We start from the raw sequence: 20,586 nt of genomic DNA, 5'->3' as shown, positions 1-20,586 counted from the left end.
ATACTTATTTTTGAGCAGCCGCTACTCAACTGCCAAAGGGTAGCCAATATGACTGAAAAAGGGGGAGGGGAAATTATGAATTTCAGAATTATTCCTGATTTGGCGTTTTTATTTGTATTTGAGGAACTTAAATGTCTGCTAAAAATCATTTGAAGAATAAAATTAACTGAAATGGATATGCTATTTTTTTTCTAATTTTCAAGTTATTATTTTGGTTGTGTTTGTGGTTTGCGAGTGTGTAAGCATTTCAAACTAAGCATGGACCTATGAACAAAAGTAGCCCACTAAGTGGAGTCATGTTTGAATAATGAGACCCGGGTGTTGCACTTCGTTTTAGTTTTTTTTTTTTTTTTTTGGGGGGGGGGATACCAGTATCAAATGTTGTGGGAGAAGGCCATATTCGGAAGAATAATGAATACAAGTAAGTTTGTTTCTTTCCGTACATTATCTTTTCGCACTTGCTGATGATGTGACAGACATTAGGGCGCCCTCAATTGACAACACCAACTGCATGTTGTAAATTAGTCTTAAAAGCTATCGAAACCCCTTTTCATATAACGTATTCCGCATGTAATTAAAGCAGGGTGCCACACTATTGTTTTTATTGCGAAGGCGAGGTGCAGATTTCAGGACGAGGTAAGTTGTCTCGTTTTCAGAATTTTTATTAAATTTATACACGACAGATCTCCAGCTTGTGAACTAACACAAGAGTACGCATTCAGGTCGAATTTACCATGCAAATAAGTTTAGATTAAGCAAGAAACTGTTGATTTTATTGCTGTGTTAAAAGAGTCTTTGTCAGAAGAAAAATGGCGTTGTACCAAAAGGTAAATTCTTTATTTTGTTGCACACACTTCGATGTTTATTTACGGATCCAGTATTGAGGGCGCTGTAGTTTGTTATTATTGGCGGAATAACACGTGAATTGTAATTGTATCCACAAACTCCTTTTTAACTATCAGTTCTCTGTCCTCTGTGGGTAGAGAGGAAGGATCTCTAACAAAGTCAATCAACTTTAAGCTTACTGAAAGCATGGGATAACTTTCCGTATGGCGCCACCACTTTTTCACTCATTTTTACAAAAAGGGATATCTCATTGAGGTAAATTAATTAGATACTATATTATTTTATATCGAATGAAAAAGTGGTGGCGCCATTCAGAAACTTTTCCAAAAAAAAAAAACATTCCTGGCAAAATAATAAATATTAAAATAAGCCCTAAACTTAAAGGAACACGTTGCCTTGGATCGGTCGAGTTGGTCTTTGAAAAGCGTTCTGTAACCAATTGTTATAAAATCGATGGTTAGAAAGATGTTGTAAAAGTAGAATACAATGATCTACACAAATATGCCTTGAAGTTGCGTGGTTTTCGTTTTACCTCGTCGAGAAACACAGTCGGCCATTTATGGGAGTCAAAAATTTGACTCCCATAAATGGTTGACCATGTTAGTTCGCGATGTAAAATGAAAACCGTGCAATTTTGAGTGATAATTGTGTGGATCATTAAATTCTACTTTTAAAACATCTTCCTAACCATAATATGCATTTCATAACAAACTGTTTCAAACGCTTTTCATAGACCAACTCATCCGATCCAAGGCAACGTGTTCCTTTAAAGGCAGTGGACACTATTGGTAATTGTCAAAGACTAGACTTCACAGTTGGCGTATCTCAACATATGTATAAAATAACAAACCTGTGAAAATTTGAGCTCAATCGGTCATCAAAGTTGCGAGATAATAATGAAAGAAGAAAACACCCTTGTCACACGAAGTTGTGTGCAATTAGATGGTTGATTTCGAGACCTCAATTTCTAAACTTGAGGTCTCGAAATCAAATTCGTGGAAAATTACTTCTTTCTCAAAAACTATGGCACTTCAGAGGGAGCTGTTTCTCACAATGTTTTCTACCATGAACTTGTCACCAAGAAAGGTTTTATTTTATTTTTATTTTTTTTTATTCTATCTTGGCACCATTCTTTTGATGATTGCAGTTGATTCAGTTTATCCATATTTTATTTTATTTTAGATATCAAAATTTCTTAAAGCCAGCAAACCTTGAGCCTAGCATGGCCCTTGGTCCATAAAAAGTTGTTTATACTAACTACAGTTCAAACTGCAAAAAAAGGTGTTAAATAATAAATTATTTATAAGTTATAATTTGTAACCTCCTTTATCCTGTCGGTTCCCAACTGTAGGGTCAGCCCTGTACCGTCTACGACCTTCAGGTTGTTGGATCAAGGGTTATCATCAACCTATATAGTCTTGACACTGAATTGTTTCTGTTTTTTTTTTTGTCTTTTGCAAAAGGAGACTATAAGTCTTAGGTACCCCATACCTGAGTCACCATGGCAGCCACTAAGACAGATGACATACACTGTGTGGCTGTTGAGATTATTGAACAAGAAGACCAAAGTACACAGCAAGAAGATACGTCCTACCAGGCAGGAAGGGTCAAGGGTCATTTGGAGGTCAAAGGGATTTTACCGACAGCAACAGGGATCAGAACCAGGGACAGAAAGGCTGCTCCAACCAAGCGGACGGGACAAGCAACCAAAATCACTGGGATTGCCACGGCAAAAATAGGAATCATACCTTTAGCAAAAAAGACCATTCCGACAAAAGTAGAGGTGAAAGAGGTCATTGTGCCAGTCACAGATGAAGTTAGAGATGCATCTACAGGGTCTGCAAGTAGTAATGGGAATGTAGAATCACAAGAAACCACAACTCGCCAAACAGATTCAAATGACAAAGTGAGTAATCTATATGAACTGTTGTTTCAACACAGGGGTTTCCCTTAACTTTATTTTTCAATCGTCCGCCGGGCGAGTCACCCAAAATTCTCGATCGCCCGCAGGTTTTTTCACTAGCCCGCATGTATTTATACACATCATTTTCAAAACGAAAAAAATAAACACCACCAAAAAACAAAACAAAAAAACACGACAGTGAAGCCCTTAAATTCGCGTTTTTTAAGGATTTTATATCTTCATCTTTACCTTAAATTGTCCCTTTTCCATCAACTACAACTTTAATGAATTCGTAGTTAGGGGGTCGGTTGATTTGAACATGTTTTGAACTCCTTTTGCAACAAAATCTTCATGAATCAACTATTAGTCAACAACACACATCGAGAAATAATTCAATGTACTTTGCCCCGCCACGCCCTCTGTTGGCAAAAGTTGTCCATGTTATTAGAATTCCTCCTAGGCTGTACATTGTGCTCAGTCTGCAGGCATTTTGCAGAACGTGCGGCAATTCTTTACTCCGTTTGTGAATGTGTACTGCATTGAAGTCTAGTTAAGAAGATCATGAATACATTTATGGATAATCAACAGCCATCAACAGCTAATCACAGCGTGCGGAGTGTCGGTCATAATGGACTTTGGACGACTGTGTGTGTTGTGTATGTGCTGCTTGCTTACTGCATGGACCAGTGGGCGACCGTGTGTACTGTGAGGATACTCGGCACCATGTGGTTTGTGCATCGTGTTTTCAATTGATTGTACGTGTTTTCTGAAACCAACGACAGCAATTCAGGTCACGATCACGGCCAAATTAAATCTAGGAAGTACATGTATCTCGAATTGTCAAACTTACTATTTTAAAAGCATAAGTAAAAGTTTTCTGTGGGATTTTGCCACTGAACCCTCATTTATATGTAAAAAGGAATAATTATTTGACTCGCCCGGCGGGCTAGTGAGAAAGGGTTTTCACTCGCCCGCCGATATTTTCACGGCTAAATTCGAACCCTGCAACAGAATGACCAGGGGCAGATTTTATAAAGCACCAAGATTCATTTTAAGATCAGAGCCCCATATTATGGCTCTGCTTATGATCACCCTTTGGCTTACTGTGCGAGGGCCAAATTTCAGTGCTAGCTTTGTAAAATCGAAGAATGCATAGTAAAGTGGAGAACCCACGAGCAAATATTCCCTATACCAGAAGCATCACAATTGGCAAATAATACTAAATAGTGCAATCCATGTCAAATTTTTAAGTAAATGTCTTGCTCCGATGGTCATGAGGATATTTTTTGACCACCACATTCTGAGTGATTGGCCCACTTACCAATGGTAAACCACTACAAAAATATTTAAAACTGTCTTGTTTGTGAACCAAACGTTTCTTTATATTCAGGAAGAGGCCTCCTCTAAGAATAACTGGACTTCATCAACGAGGGTGATAGAAATTTCAGTGAATGGTGACACAGGAGAGAAGTTCTTTCAGATCGTTATTGATCAGCCAACATCAGCATCTCAATCAAGAAATGAAGGTACAGAACTTTCTCACAAAATTACTCAATGAGGTGTTTTGGCTTTCTTGGAAACTTTGAGGACCCTTAAACTGCAGTCACAGGTGGCCACTGTCTGCCCAATGTCTGCAGTTTGGAAGTCACATTGTGTCAAGGCCATGTCTGAATTAAGAGCTTAAGCACTACATGTAGCTGTGGCAGGATTGCTGGAAGGCTTATTCTGCAATATTGTCGCTGCAGCCAACGGCCATAGCAAAAGACGAAGCCTCTTAATTCGAAAGCGGTCTTCTAAAGTGGCACAACCAATCCGTTGCATTAATAAGGCGAACTTTTAAATATTTTGAAAATAAGTTGGTTTTACTGAGATGTATTGTGTCTTAAAGCAAAGCTTAAATCACAAAAAGATGAAAAAACAAAGCATTTGAATGCCAGTTTTTAACATTTATTCTATTGGTCAATGTCATTAATGGTCATTGATATAACTCTGTCTTTTTCACTATTAGTGGGCAACTTCCACAAGTTTTATTTTGATGTGACGCAATGAAGGAAAATCTGAGTACATTTCTTGACCATGTGTCCATCTCCTTTTTTTTCTTTATAATTAATTACCAGAGTCAATGGCAGCATCTTCAAGTCAGTCAGGAAGTGGAAGTGCAGAGGAATCCTTTAAGGCATCAGCTGCCATCTTAGATGCCGTCAATTTGGCCTCAGTAAGACCCATTAAAGAGGAACCTGTGAGAGAACTGCGAGAGTATCCACTGAACTGCCCTACATGGGCCACTAAACTGAAACAATGTGAGGTATGTAATGCATGAATTGAGGGGGGGGGGCATTTTGGGACTCTCTTGTGGGGCAGTTATATTGATCTGTAACATTTCTTGATGTCATAAGAAAACTATGTTGCCCTAAACCAGTTCTTATCAGCCAAAAGATTGTTCTGGTTCTGATTTATGTGTAAGCTTATCTGCGCCCAATTTCATAAATCCTGTAAGCACAAAAACTTGCTAAGCACAGAAAAGTACTGCTTAGCAAAAACAGGTTACCTGCCAAAATTACATTATGTTTGCATTGTTGTGGCTTGTGGCTGGTGCCCGTCTCAAGTTTTGCCAAGCAGTATTTTTTCTGCTTAACAGCTTTATGAAATTGGGCCCTGCAATCTAACAGAAGCAAACATAATTTCTTTGCCGACTGCCTTTGGCAATATCAGTTCTTCGTCTTGCCAACTCTCTCTGATTCATCTACTCTCTCAGGAAATTGGCAATTCCTACCGGGGCTATGTGGAGAGTGAGGCGGAGCTGGACGTCTTGTTGACCTTTCACAGACAACAGACTGGAACAACATGGGGTACTAGGCAGTCTCCGAGTGCTGCTAAGGAGTCGAAACGACTGATGTGGAAGTCTAACTATGTGCCTTATGATGGAATGCCCTTCCTGAATCTCGGTCAGTTGATTGTTATATAAATATAATACTGTTGTGTGTTTTGCACAATTGCTTTGTTATTAAAAGACGTTAAGTTTGCATCGGGGATAAATAATACTAATTTGGGTTTTTTACCCATACACCGATGTGTGTTAGCACTGTATACTAAGTACTTTCCCGAGTCCTGTGAAAAAATATCACAGGCAAAGTTACTCAGGTGGGATTCGAACCCACGACCCTTGCAAATCTTGCAATTCTAGAGCAGTGTCTTACCAACTAGACTCAGGAGGTTGCCCAAGGTTGCTTTGTTATAGCTAACAACAATCACTGGTTGTCTAGGACAAGTCCACTTGTACAAAGGAATTACGAAGAACAAAAATGTCCGTGTTAATTGTTTGATACAACCTTTTGCACTGACCAAATAATTCACACAATAAATATTTGGCTGCAGGGCCGTCAGATTTGTCTACTGTATTGGTTGAAAAAGAAGTATTTAAAATTAAATTCAAAATGGCTGCCGAAGTTATTCTACCTTAGTTTTTAACAAGTAAATCTGCTATTGCTCTATGGCCAAATAAACTCTCTCCTTACATACTCTGGCTGTCTGCCATGCAGGCCTGTTTGCTTCATTTTCTCCTTGGTAAAATACACACTATCACTATAAGGAAATTGTAAACTTCTACTGGAGCATTTCAAGGGCACCAAGGCAATGACCAGGGGCATGGAGGCGAGGCACAATCCCATCAACAATTGCCATTCTGTGATTATGATTTTTACATTCTGTGTTATATTCAGGGAGCCGTGCTATTGTGATGGAATGTCAGTATGGTCCAAGGCGGAAAGGGGGTCCCCTGAAAAGATCTATCACCAACAAGAAAGCTGCAAAGGGATCCTGCACTTGCCCAGCAAGGTAAAGACTACTGGGCCCAATTTCATGGCTCTGCTTACCGTAAGTAAAGAATCGGTGGATACGGAAGCAAGGAATGCAGAGCTTACATCAGCCGTATTTCACGGTTTAGCAGGGAATTTTTGCTTGTGTGCTTGCATACCCCGCGTTACTAGGCATTCTTCACTTACTCAGCTAGCACAGTAGTTTGGTGCATGCACAATGCACAGTAAGTAAGCAAAGAATGGTGATCGTAAGCACAGAATTTGGCAGTAAGCAGAGTCATAAATTTGGGCCCTGAACAGTGTGGCATCACCTGGCACTTATAGAGTAACTCCCAGTAATTTTATTTCATTTATTCTGGTTGTGAAGCCGAGGACTCTCAGAAAAGCAGACTCTCAGAAAAGCAAACTCTCAGAAAAGCAAACTCTCAGAAAAGCAGACTCTCAGAAAAGCAAACTCTCAGAAAAGCAAACTCTCAGAAAAGCAGACTCTCAGAAAAGCAAACTCTCAGAAAAGCAAACTCTCAGAAAAGCAGACTCTCAGAAAAGCAAACTCTCAGAAAAGCAAACTCTCAGAAAAGCAGACTCTCAGAAAAGCAAACTCTCAGAAAAGCAAACTCTCAGAAAAGCAAAGTCTCAGAAAAACAGTGCAAACTTATCCCCAAAGGGTTACAACCTTGTCCACGCCCACAGAAAAGGCAGGAGAGGAGGTGGTGTTGCCCTGCTGTGTAAATCGGGACTCACCGCGTCTGTTTCTAAGCAACCACCTGACAACCAGACGCTATCCCCTTCCTTTGAACACATCACAGTTGACATTATCCACAACAATCACCACTTAAGTGTCACTGTTCTTTACAAACCTCCACCTTCACAGCGACGTCGAGTCCCATTCAGTCGGTTCATAGAAGAATTCACTGAGCTACTGAATCAGCAGGTGCTCTTCAACGGAACACCCATTATTCTGGGTGATTTTAATATTCACTGGGACAACAATACATCCAAAACTAATCACTTCCGAGACCTTCTGCAGCAGTATGGTATGCAGCAACTGGTGAATTTCAAAACACACACATCTGGCCATACCATTGATCTCGTGATTGTTCACCAATCAGACAACCTCTTCAAGTCAATTCTTTCATCTGAGTTTGTGTCTGACCACTGTGCGGTCCACTGCCTCCTGGATCTCCACAAACCGCAGCACACTAAAAGACTGGTATCCTACCGCAAAATCAAATCCATTAACTTGGAAAGCTTTAGGAATGACGTCATCGCCTCTTCCATTTGTACTGATCCCGCCACCACACTTGATGACCTCACTGATCAGTATAATTCCGTCCTTGCCCAACTTGTCAACTCCCATGCGCCAATAAAAACTTGTCAGATTGTCGAACGGCCCGCAGTCCCGTGGAACAACAAAGACATCGCTATTGCCAAGCAAGAGCGCCGCCAACTGGAAAGAAAGTGGCGAAAAACCATATTTTTACTGCTGCTAAGTCAAAATACTATCATGGACAAATCCGCGACTGTCAGGGTAACCAGAAATCCCTATTTCAGATAACAAACCGCCTCATGAACAGATAAACCAACACCCAAGCTACCTGTTCATTCATCCCTCAAAGAACTCGTGACCAGGTTCTCCGGCTATTTTACTGACAAGATCCAGCAAATTAGAGACGGTCTACAGCCAGAGAGTTATGGACCCTCCATACCTGCATCTTCAGACAACCTTGAATATCTGCAGCCCTGTCAGAATGTGCTCACTACATTCACCCTGGCCTCGGAACTCGAGATTGCTAAACTCATTAGGGCCTCCCCCACAAAATCATGCTCGCTGGACCCACTACCTACATCTTTGGTCAAGGCAAGCTTGGAAACAATTGTGGGTCATATAACCAAGATCACGAACATGTCACTCAGCACTGGTAAATTTCCGAGATGCTTTAAAACAGCTCTGGTTACCCCAGCCATCAAGAAACAAGCCCTGGACTCTAATGACTTGAACAATTATTGTCCTATATCCAACCTGTCTTTTGTGTCAAAGGTCGTCGAGAAGGTAGTAGCAAGCAGGTTAAATGCACATGTAGATCGACATGAGTTGCACGAGAGCCAACAATCTGCTTACAAGCAATTTCATAGTGTCGAGACTGCCCTCTTAAAAGTCCACAACGACATCATGTGTGCAGTTGACAACAAAAAGGTTGTACTGCTAGTCTTGCTCGATCTCTCGTCGGCCTTTGACACAATTGACCACAAATTATTGCTTCATAGATTGTATAATTATTTTGGCATCCAAGGCTCTGCCCTATCCTGGTTTAAGTCTTATCTACATGATCGTTCTCAGATCATTAAAATACAAGACGAGGCTTCGGCTGTGGCCAAGGTTCCTTGCGGAATACCTCAGGGCTCTGTCCTCGGCCCGGTGCTTTTCACACTTTACACTTCGCCTCTTGGTCAAATTGCTCGTAACCATGGTTTACAATATCACTTTTACGCAGGCGACTCTCAATTATACTCTACATTCTGCCCCACTGTCACAGGTGATGATTCCAAAGTGCTTGATGTACTCACTAACTGCCTCACTGATATCCAAACATGGATGTCAGTTAATTTTCTCAAATTCAATCCTCACAAGACTGAGTTTCTTGTCATATCTTCCCCTCACTTGCGACACAAGGTACAAATACAGGACATACAGGTTGGGGATGCTCATGTTCAACCAAGCTCAGATGCCCGCAACCTAGGCGTGCTTTTTGACCAAAGCATGGACCTCAAGAAGCACGTCTCTAATACCTGTCGGACCTCTTACATGTTCCTTAGGCGTATAGCTGCAATTCGACACTTACTCACTACTAGCGCATCAGAACAGCTTGTTCATGCTTTCATCACTAGTAGGCTTGACTTCTGCAATAGTCTCCTGGCCGGGCTTCCTCACAACACACTTCATCTCCTACAATCTGTCCAAAATGCAGCAGCAAGATTACTGACCGGTACCAAAATATCTTCACACATTTCTCCTATTTTACACAATCTCCACTGGTTACCCATTCATTCCAGAATCCAATACAAGATCATCCTTCTGACATTCAAGGCTCTCCATGGACTATCCCCTACCTACATACAGAACATGATTCGGCCCTGTAGTGCCAGGCCGGGTCTGAGGTCATCTGGCAGCATGCTCTATGTTCCTCTGACCCGTTTATCCAGCTATGGGGATAGGGCATTCAGTAACATTTCACCCCGCCTCTGGAACTCTCTGCCTCAACATCTCAAGGACACACATGACACTTCTCGATTCCAACATTCTCTCAAAACCCATCTCTTCAGATTAGCCTTTGCAGATATTAAGTGAAGTTTTCTTCTTGTTCTTTGACCAGCGCCTTTGAATGTTCCACAGATTTAGTGCGCTTTAAAAATGCTGTATTATTATTATTATTATTATTATTATTATTAATCACTGAACTAGCCAAAAACCCAATGGAGAGAAGACAAGGGCGTTTGAGGAATTATCTAAAAGTATGCCTGATGAATGAAGATAGTTTTGTCCAGCCCTTTACTAGTGTCGAAACATCAGGCCATTAACTATTAGAAAGAAGAAAAAAAATCAAAAGTTATTAATATTTTTAAATTACTATTTGCAGGATCTACGTGAAGAAAGTGAGAAAGTTTCCTGACTTTCAGGTGGACACATCTCCCGAGATTGACAAGATGACCGTAAAGCGAAACATGGATAAAGTGTTTCAGATCATGAAGGAGGTCGGTGTAGACGAAATCCCTGGAGTGGAAAGGTGAGGGTTTGTAACATGTCCGTGGGCAAATGGGACTCCTGAGTTAAGGGTGGCAGAGGGGTTGATTTGCCCCAAATTATACACAATTAAAGTGCTAATTCCTAATGTTGGGTAAAAAGTTCTCTTGGCTGTCTCTGTTCTACTTTTTTCTTCTTTCTATGCCAGAATCCACCCCCCCCCTGTTTCCCTGAACTGGTGGGTGGGGGGGGGGGTGGGGGTTGCCCACTCCCTGCCTTCATATTTGTAGGCCTATGAACACATCAATTCAAATGGGTCGTGAAGCATGTTCAGCAGTCGGCGTCAGGATTGCAATATGTACAGCCTAAACAATAACAGTTGTCTAGATACAGCAACAAATCATTTCTGAATTCTTATAAAAGAAAAGACAATGATATTTAATCTGTGACAGTGTCTCGGAATCTTGTCTTTGCTTAAAATCTTCATCTACTGGCTTTCATCTCACAGATATTACGTTCAGCTGCCAACCAGCAAGGCGCACGAGTATCACATGACACCCGACTACCCAATCAGTCAGGAGCCACTGTGCATGGACTCAAGCAAAGAGGCGAGGCTGCACCCTGAACTCAGCGACAAGATTCGGGAGTTGGTTGCCAATGGGGAGATTAATGCATATACCATAAGACAAGTATTACGGTAAGATTGGGGTTTCGTATCTCTGTACAATGTGTAATACTTTGTTTCTTCTCGCCCATTATCTCTTGCTTCGCTGAGTATAGAACAAAGAGCTATTCCAACAACTTTATTCTATGCACTGAATCTCTTTTGAACTTCTTGCCTGGTGTATGTTTCCCTCCATCCTATAATCTTGACTGTTTTAAGAGGAATATTGTTTGGGGCAAACTTGCATAGTAAGGAGTCTTTGCCTCTTTGAGCTCCTCGCATCTTGAGATGGATTCTTCATCTACCGTTTCTTAATTTGTTGGGTTGGAGGTTCCATCCAAAAATGTACATGGGACTCGAAAGGTGGATACGTTTCATCTGTGAAAAAAATGCTCCTTGGGCACACACCCATAATCCATTGGACTGCCTAAACCTACCTGTACTGCTGGACCCAACATTGTGCCAAACTATAGGATCAAGCCTGAAATAAGCCTGATATTATGGTGTACACAAATCCCTTGCAAAAACATCTTATAGTTCTTATCACCAATGCTTAATAATTTACTCTTATCCTCTCACTTTCCATGTTGAAGAACATGCAGTCGATTTTTGTTCTAGTTGCAGGCATGATATTCTTCCTACTTAAAGGAACGTTACAGAATTGGTAAGAAATAAAAAGCGGTAAAGATCACAGATTTACATCAAACTTACACGGTCTAATGATGATGCTAGTAGAAAATATCCCTTGAAATATTTCTGTCTGAAATTTCATATTTTGATGAGAAATAAATAATCTAACTTCGCGTTTGGAGTTAGCGCTCAGTTTTATTCGTTTTTGTTATGGCATCGATGCAATGCAAAATTTGTAATCAGTTTTTCACTATTCTCTTGTGAGCCAGATGACCGATCGATCTAAAACTTCTACAGGTTTGTCAGTTTATAATGGATTACATAAAGTGCTACACTGCAAGCAACTTTTTTGCTAGCAAAACCAATTCTGTAATGTTCCTTTGAGTGTGTTTTCCAATTTTTTTCACCCTGTAAAAATTTAGCCTGAAACCTCTATTGTACTCGATAAAATATTCCTACCAATTTCCAAGGACGAAATATCATGCCTGATTGTATGAAATTAATCTAAGGGTTTTGTTTTTTGTCGTTAAAGAGCTCAGGTGACGCAGACAATGTTCGCTGTTGGCAAGGTTCCGGAGCGTCGAAACCTTTACTTCTTCCCGACCATCATTGATATTAAGAATCATGTCCTCCTTGCAATCAGCGCCATTGAAAAAGGTGAACTGGAGGCAGTTGTTCCAGTAACAGTAAGTCACTTGATCAGAGTAAAAAAACTTGTAATTAATGTCCACAGATTTACACTAAACTTACACGGTTTGAAGATAATGATTGTTGAAAGCTTCCCTAAAAATTTACTTGCTAAAGTGCAGTAGTTTTTGAGAAATGGGTAAAACAATGTCATGAAAATAATTTTTGTCTCAGTGATCATGAGATGAAAACTATTTTAGCATGTAAAACGTATTTTCATGACATTGTTTTACTCATTTCGCAAAAACTACAGCACCTCAGCAACTAATATTTTAAAGACCCCGGACACTATGGTAAATGACAAAGACCAGTCTTCTCACTAGGTGTATCTCAACATATGCATAAAATAACAAACCTGTGAAAATTTGAGCTCGATTGGTCGTCGGAGTTGCGAGATATAACTATGAAAGAAAAAAACACCCTTGTCACACGAAAATGTGCGCTTTCAGATACTTGATTTCGAGACCTCAAATTCTAAACTTGAGGTCTTAAAATCAAATTCGTGAAAAACTACGTCACTTCAGAGGGAGCCGTTTCTCACAATGTTTTGTACCATCAACCTCTCCCCATTACTCGTCACCAAGAAAGGTTTTTATGCTAATAATTATTTTGAGTAATTACCAATAGTGTCCACTGGCTTTAAGGTACGCTTTCTACCATCATTATCTTCAAATGGTGTAAGTTTAATGTAAATCTGTGGATAGTGTGTTTTGTGTTACAAAAAGTACCCCAAATTCTTTAATAATACAGAGTTATGTTTGATCTATGAGGTGTATTTCTTGTAGTACCTGTATTGACACCATCAAAATTGTAATCTCCAAACAGTGTTTTGAGGTGAGCTTTAAAGATTCAAATTTTGTTAGACATAGTTTAATTGATTTCCAATCAGCAGGGTAATTTCAGACATATTTTTGTTTGCTGGACACATACCACCATTACTATCTTTTTTAAAAGTAAAGTTGCAGATGGAAATTATGAAAACATATTTTTGGGTCACTACCGAAGTGTGACCCTAAAGTCAGAAAAATGGACGGCACTATAACCAAGGTGCCCTGTTTGTGAAAGCAAGATTGGACATGTCCTCTTGTCACTGATCAGCTCGGGAATGTAGTGGTTATTTTGACATCTGCTCTGGAACTCTTGGTCGACATCCCTTTTTTCCCTGCAGGACTTTGAAAGTGCCGATTGCTTAGTGCTTATCAAATCTGTGTAGTAACCCCATTCTTCAGCTTGATAATTTCTGTTAGTTTGTTTACATTTCTTATGTTTATTTCTGCTTTTGTTATTGCATTATTTTTGTAAATTTGTACCTCTGTACTTTCGGTGCTGTTGAATGGGAGACTTTCTGGGACGATAGAGGGCAGCAGACTTACCGGGTAAATCCATTGTTCTCAGAATTATGCGCATGTTCAGAACTACGAAAACAATGGAAATTTACCCGGTATGTCTGCTGCCACCTAGCGTTGGAAAGTCTCCTATTGGTTTTACTATATAGTCCTCAAGTACACCAGCACCATAGTGCTTAGAAACGTATTATTAAGTGTGGTATACATGTAAATATACTATTATTATTTTTAGGTTAAAGCCATTAAACACTTTCGGAACAGAAACAAAAATTAAAGTTCACAGATTTACAAATAACTTACAGGGTTTACAGAAGGTAATGGTGAAAGACTTCTCTTGAAATATTATACCATGAAATGCTTTACTTTTTGAGAAAACTTTAAGAAAATTATCAATTCTCGCTAACGAGAATAACAGATTTATTTAAACACATGCCATGACATGGCGAAACGTGCGGAAACAAGAGTGGGTTTTCCCGTTATTTGCTCCCGACTCCGATGACCGATTGAGCCTAAATTTTCACAGGTGTGTTATTTTATATATATGTTGTGATACACAAAGTGTGGGCTTTTTGACAATACTGTTTACCAAAAGTGTCCAACGGCTTTAAAGAAACCCAAACATAATTTAATAATAGTTCTCGCTAACCTGTCCTTCTTTGTTGTAATATAAGTTTAAATTTTGTTGTTGTTTTAACCCTTCCCCAGGGTAATGGATTTGTTCCGTTTTCTTGTTTGTTAAATAAACTTTGATTCAATACAATACATTTTATTGACACACATTGATGCAACACTATCACAACATCATTCTTGTTTAGGACAAATGTGTTGGTGTTCTGGCTACAATACTACCATGTGTATTCATTCACTTTCTTGCAGATCACAGATGCACGAGCCATAACGGAGCCCCCACCCTCATCCATGACTCCTGCAAACATCCACTCATTCAATAGTCAACTGTGGGAGTCCTCAGAGGAGCAGGATAACAGCACTGAGATGAAACCAGCCTCATCAAAACGCCAGATGTGGCCGACAGATTCCAGCCGGCCACAAACCCATTCAGTCACTGTCACTCTGACGCAGAATCCTGAGGGTAAAAAAAAACTCTTCACTTTGTCTTTCAATGATGTTGGGAAACGTGTTCTAAAATTTGGATTAGATTTGAGTTGTCTCAAGTTAAGTTGGGCAACCATCGTGTAGTCCTGACACCACTACCATTAACCATCTTTTTGACAAAGTTTGACCCAACCTTTTAACCTTAGCTACCTAAGTTTGTCTACACTTTGTCCCTCTGTTCTGTGTTCTGTGTAGGATAGGGATGGGTAAATGGGAGACTTTTGAGATGCTGGTGGCAGTAGACATAACAGTCCTTTTTTTTGCAGCTCTGTATTGCACTCGGGTCTGAGCATGCACTCTACTGGCGTGAACTGTGAAAAAGGACTGTCCAAGGGTCTCTCTTTGAAAACTGTTTTATTCTTCACCCCCCTTTGTAATGATTTGATTTCTTTCTCACCTTTCTTTGACTGCTGTTTATTTGCCAGAGGGAGGAAGCTTTATATCGCAAGTAGAGACTCACCTGAGTGACGGCACAACGTACATATCAGACTCTCTCAGCCCGGAAACGGCACGGCTTCTCTCTCAGATCAACCAACATTGTCAGGAGGTCAGTTAATAGTTTCAGCCTGTCTACATACAATCACAATTCCATAAAAGCAGGATTTAAAAGAAAAGTCTTCAATTTTTTGCCTAAAAATATAAATGGATTGAGAGTGTTGAATGTCAGATGGCAGTTCATTCCATAGTTTGGGGGCAGCCGATGAAAAAGACCCAATTATGGTAACATTTTGGTCATTGGTAGAAATACATGTGTGAACTGGTCAATTTAAGTTATTGGAACCTCTTTAGGTTCAACTATCAGTCCACTGTGCATAACTACTTCCACTTCTCAAATAAGGATGTTTTTTCTGTAGTAACTGTTTGGATTGATAATGACATGTTTTTAAGGTCCAGCAGACCGAGGAAGATGACCCACTGGATATGAATGAAATTGTGTCAAATGAACCTGGAGATATCGACCAATCAGGGAGCTTGTTGCAGGACCAGAAACCCATCACTGAAGAGATGAGCCAATCAGAGACTATCATTGATACCGAGAAGAACGATCCAACTCTAAGCCAATCAAGTGCCATGATGGGATTGAGTGATGACACTTCATCCGATGAAGGAAACAACCAATCAGAGACTCTGTTAGAAACTGGAGGTAGCGGTGCCCAACCAGTGACTTTGTTAGAAACACCAAATGTGGACATGAGCAGCTCTGGGGAGCTGCTTGATGATGCAGGGGCAAGCATTGACCAATCAAAACATTTGTTAGATTCAGACCCAATAGCAACTGACCAACCAGATCCCTTGTTACAGGAAAGTGAGGAAATGGGCCAATCAAACACAGAGTCCATGGAAGCTGAGGAGTTGCTTCTCAGAACAGCCAATCAACTCGCAGATCTTGAAGAAGATTCTCCAGTGAGGAAGCTTGCCAGATACGATGTTTAGCAAAACATAACCAGGTGCTTTTATCACTTAATACTCCATTTATTCCAACTTGGTTAAACCTGGTTTTATTTATTATATCTTTGTAGTTTGTTCACAAGTTTGTGAGCATGTAAAACGCAATGACATCTCAGTATACGCTTTCAGGTTATCAGACTATTTTTGTCTGTTCCAAAGAGAAAACGTCGGATTCAAATGAAATGTAAAAGCTGCATCACTGTCTAGTTCTCAACCTGGAATATCTAGTTGAGCAGAAACAGTTACCAATCCTCTGCTAACGTTTTGCTTTCCAGAAACACTAAGCATGAATATCATCTGCTGAGCAGCTCTATGATATAACCCCTGCTTAGTTTAAACTCCAATCCTATCAGAAAACTTTGCCATCTCTTCAATTTGTGTGGATAATTTGGGAGCGTTGTTTGCTCTATACACTAGCCCTCCATACTACATAGACAGCATCAGTAATCCTTGTCATTTTACTCATTTAGCAAGCACAGTCTGATTGGCATGTGTAGGTGTACCAGTGGGAGGGGGGGGGCGAAGCATGTGCCAAGATGCTGCCCTGATCTTTATGCTCGCACAATTTTCTTGTGTGCTAGTTGGTCAATTCATTTGTGTGCCATTGGGTATAGAGGGTGTATCATGGACTTGTATACCAAGTAATAACACACCAAGAGCACTGCTGCGGGCCTGGAATTACACACTGGCCACTGAGACCTCCATGGCCTCCATTGCCCCCCGGTCTTGGCCTTGGTGCCGCTTCAGATGTGTCCCATAGACTTTAATACTTCACAATGGAAGTTCCCTTTGCAAAACGGAAATGGCTGTGCCCTCTTAAAGGCAGTGGACACTATTTGTAATGACTTAAAATAATCATTAGCATAAAACCTTTCTTGGTGACGAGTAATGGGGAGAGGTTGATGGTATAAAACATTGTGAGAAACGGCTCCCTCTCAAGTGCCATAGTTTTCGAGAAAGAGGTAATTTTCCACGAATTTGATTTCGAGACCTCAGATTTAGAACTTGAGGTCTTGAAATCAACCATCTAAACACACACAACTTCGTGTGACAAGGGTGTTTTTTTCTTTCATAATTATCTCGCAACTTCGACGACCAAATGAGCTCAAATTTTTACAGGCTTATTATTTTATGCATATGTTGAGATACACCAAGTGAGAAGACTGGTCTTTGACAATTACCACTAGTGTTCACTGTCTTTAATTTATATAAGACAAAGTACCTGTCAGCAATTGACACGCAAAGTTGTTTCTGGTTAAAGGAAATGCAACCCAAAGATAATCATGTATCTTGAGTACCTTTGTAGTGCCTGCAATGTAACTCAACCTAGATTCAATCAACTAACTTAATAATCTATCGTGCATACACAAAATTCTACTTTTTACTTTTGTACCCATGTCTTCATTTAGACACAATGAAGAGGGGTCCATTATAAAGGGTCCATTTTATTGTTCGAATTCGAAATCATACCACCTAGTGGTCCTCTTCGTTTGTCACGTACCCACCCTCCCCCCCCCCCCCCCCCCCTGCTGAAAAAATAATTATCTAAAGATTTCCTGTGATTCGAAGCACACAATAGAGTGGGCTACCACCATGCCTCATACCGAGTACCAAGCGTTTGCTTTCTACTTTGCGAACTAACACAGTCGGCCATTGACTCCACAAAATGGTGTGCTGTGTTCACGAAAATTGGCAATGTCGGGCCATATTTCTGTGGATCATTATATTCTACATTTGAATCATCTTTCTAACCATGTGCATTTTATAACAAAACGGTTTCAAATTTATTTGTGTTATAGACCAACTCGCCCTATGAGGTGTCCCTGTAAAACTATCAAAGATATTAATTTGTTTTTTTTTATAATGCAACACTTTAATTGATTAAAGGGAAGGTACACGTTTGGTAATTGGTAAAAAATCAGTCTCCTCACTTGGTGTATCCCAACATAAGCATAAAATAACAAGCCTGTGAAAATTTGAGCTAAATTGGTCATCGAAGTTGTGAAAAAAATGATGAGAGAAAAAAAAACCCGTGTCCGGCAAATTGTGTGCTTTCAGATAGGAATAAAACACTTCTGGCTAGAAGTCTTTTATTATTTTAGTGAGAAACTACCTCTTTCTCAAAATATATGCTACTTAAGAGGGAGCCGTGTCTCACAATGTTTTATACTATCAACAGCTCTCCGTTGCTCGTTACCAAGTTAGTTTTTAAGTTACTATTTGTTTTGAATAATTACCAAACGTGTACCTTCCCTGTAATGGTTGATTCAACAACTGTGGCTCTTGAGTTAAGCAAACATTAAAAGGTTCAGTACATGATGGTATGATCAAAAGTCTGTTATTTGTGTAGTTTAACTTTTCAATTAGTTGCTGACATACTGCAAATTTTGATTAGAAATCAATAAAAGTATGTCAACAAATTTGAAACCCAAAATTAGTTTCAAGTTTTGGAGATTCAATTGTCCGTGGTGTCAGATTGTGTATGGATTGTATAATGTCACCTGGCTAATTAATGTGGATGGGTTTGATTTGACATGATTGATGAACATGCCCTGTCAGTTTCTGTGCTATCTTCTCATTAAGCTAACTGTATTCACCGAGACTTGTACAGGTTACTTGTATTGTATCTTTATTGAAAAGCTGGCCTATAAATCAGCATCACGTTGACAACCAACCAATCTATCAACCCTCTCATATTAAGGACCACAATTGATCTAAAAATACAGTGAATTTTAAGTGGATTGGTGTCTTCATTTGATTTTATCAATTGAAATAGAGAATGTCAGAAGGATTAGGTACAAGTCTAGTTGCCTACCCGAGGCTCTTGGATGCACCTGCCAGTTAAGACCCAGCAGCTGCTGATAGGGTAAGGCACTCAGGTTAACACAAAAGAACAAACCGCGTCTGTTAACAGGTGTTATAATTAGAACGCCCACGGTGGGACGGGGATGTGGTCCTCTACTGTGCTCTGCATTCACCTCAAATATGGCACCTTGAGATTTTAGCCCGCCTAAATAATGCGGTCTCATCTTGGTTTGAACAGAGAGAAAAAAAAACTAAGTAGTTTGAATGATGATGGCATTGCAACCAAATGATGTTATCTCATTAAGATATTTGGGTATTTAGGGTTGGGTGGGATGGGGGGGGGGGTCTCAGAAACTGTGCGGGTTTTTTTTAAAGCTGGAAATCAACTTTTCATTGTCTTGGCGTGTTGTGTTGTGATGTGCTTGTTTGTTTGTTGGGGGAGGGGGTGTTGGAGTGTTTGTATGTTCGTTTGTTTGTTTGTTTGTTTGTTTGTTTGTTGGTTGGTTTGTTTGTTTGTTTGTTTGTTTGTTTGTTTGTTTGTTTGTTTGTTTGTTTGTTTGTTTGTTTGTTTGTTTGTTTGTTTGTTTGTTTGTTTGTTTGTTTGTTTGTTGCGAGGAACCAGGACACCAATGTACATTTGCTATCCGTGCTTAAAGGAACACGTTGCATTGGCGGTCGAGTTGGTCTTTGAAAAGCGTTTGTAACCGTTTGTTGTAAAATGCATATGGTTAGAATACAATGATCCGCACAAATTTGCCCTGAAATTGCGTGGTTTTCATTTTACTTAGCGAACTAAAACGGTCGGCTATTTATTGGAGTCAAAAGTTTGTCTCCCATAAATGGCCGACCGTGTTAGTCGACATGGTAAAAGGAAAACCACGCAACTTCGAGAGATACTTGTGTGGATCGTTATATTTTACTTTTAAAATATCTATCTAACCTTTTGCCTTTCATAACAAACGGTTACAAACACTTTTCAAAGACCAACCTGACCGATCCAAGGCAACGTGTTCATTTAATTGTTTTATAATGTTTAATTGTCTCGATTGTTTTCTGACAGTCCTGACAAAAAGAAGGTGCCCGGTATATCTAAATTTGCAGTGCTCTTGTATGTGCCCTTTTCACACGGCAATAACATATCAAACGTCCCTTGAGACATTCGCTCATGTTTGAGCATTGACCCTAAACTTGCACGGTGTAAAAAGAGAGTCGTCCGGACGTGTAGGATAATACGTTTGCCAGTGGCAATGAACCACGTTGCGTACATTTATAGGGTTAGTTGAAAACTGTTAACATTGGGTGCGTTCGTTTAGCTTCCCTGAGTCGACCCCGGTGTGTGGCGTTTTTTTTCCAGGACGAACGTGGTTAATTATCTGCACACGTTCGTCCTGGAAAAAACCCGCCACACACCGTGGTCGACCTGGGGAAGCTAAACGAACGCACCCAAAGTCAAGGCGCGGGACAGAGGGAATGACGTTTTATGCAGAGGGTGTCGCAAGTTTCAACAATCTGTAAATATTATTGATTTTATTACTCCGAAGGTTGAAGCTACAGTGTGGTTGTAACTGTGGGGGTGTGATTGGTGTAGA

The 20,586-nt window shown here is 40.0% G+C and overlaps 1 protein-coding gene across 4 annotated transcripts; it reads left to right on the top strand.

The window, feature by feature from the left end:
* Positions 1-367: 367 nt before the first annotated feature.
* LOC117291786 (calcium-responsive transcription factor-like) lies at positions 368-17,080 on the top strand. 4 transcript variants are annotated; one of them, XM_033773695.1, is made up of 12 exons: positions 368-421; positions 2,310-2,752; positions 4,140-4,275; positions 4,867-5,054; positions 5,505-5,694; positions 6,469-6,583; positions 10,200-10,346; positions 10,812-11,000; positions 12,130-12,283; positions 14,507-14,720; positions 15,169-15,290; positions 15,632-17,080. In XM_033773695.1, the coding sequence occupies exons 2-12, from the start codon at positions 2,348-2,350 to the stop codon at positions 16,175-16,177; spliced, it is 2,406 nt and encodes an 801-aa protein (XP_033629586.1). In that variant the 5' UTR covers positions 368-421; positions 2,310-2,347; the 3' UTR covers positions 16,178-17,080. The 4 variants fall into 4 exon arrangements, with proteins under 4 accessions (XP_033629586.1, XP_033629584.1, XP_033629585.1 ...); XM_033773693.1 differs by lacking the exon at positions 368-421 and adding an exon at positions 554-636; XM_033773694.1 differs by lacking the exon at positions 368-421 and adding an exon at positions 665-827.
* The last annotated feature ends 3,506 nt before the right edge of the window (positions 17,081-20,586 follow it).

Source organism: Asterias rubens, chromosome 6 (genome assembly GCF_902459465.1).
Source record: "Asterias rubens chromosome 6, eAstRub1.3, whole genome shotgun sequence".
Taxonomy (NCBI): Eukaryota; Metazoa; Echinodermata; class Asteroidea; order Forcipulatida; family Asteriidae; genus Asterias; species Asterias rubens.
The sequence above is the reverse complement of the archived record's forward strand: the minus strand, read 5'-3'. Positions and strand labels throughout refer to the sequence as shown.

Bases quoted from the DNA above. Each gene is read 5' to 3' on its own strand.
- LOC117291786 (XM_033773695.1), top strand. From the start codon at position 2,348: ATGGCAGCCACTAAGACAGATGACATACACTGTGTGGCTGTTGAGATT. The intron at 5,055-5,504 runs GTATGTAATGCA...CTACTCTCTCAG, and splicing joins CTAAACTGAAACAATGTGAG to GAAATTGGCAATTCCTACCG. The intron at 15,291-15,631 runs GTCAGTTAATAG...CATGTTTTTAAG, and splicing joins TCAACCAACATTGTCAGGAG to GTCCAGCAGACCGAGGAAGA.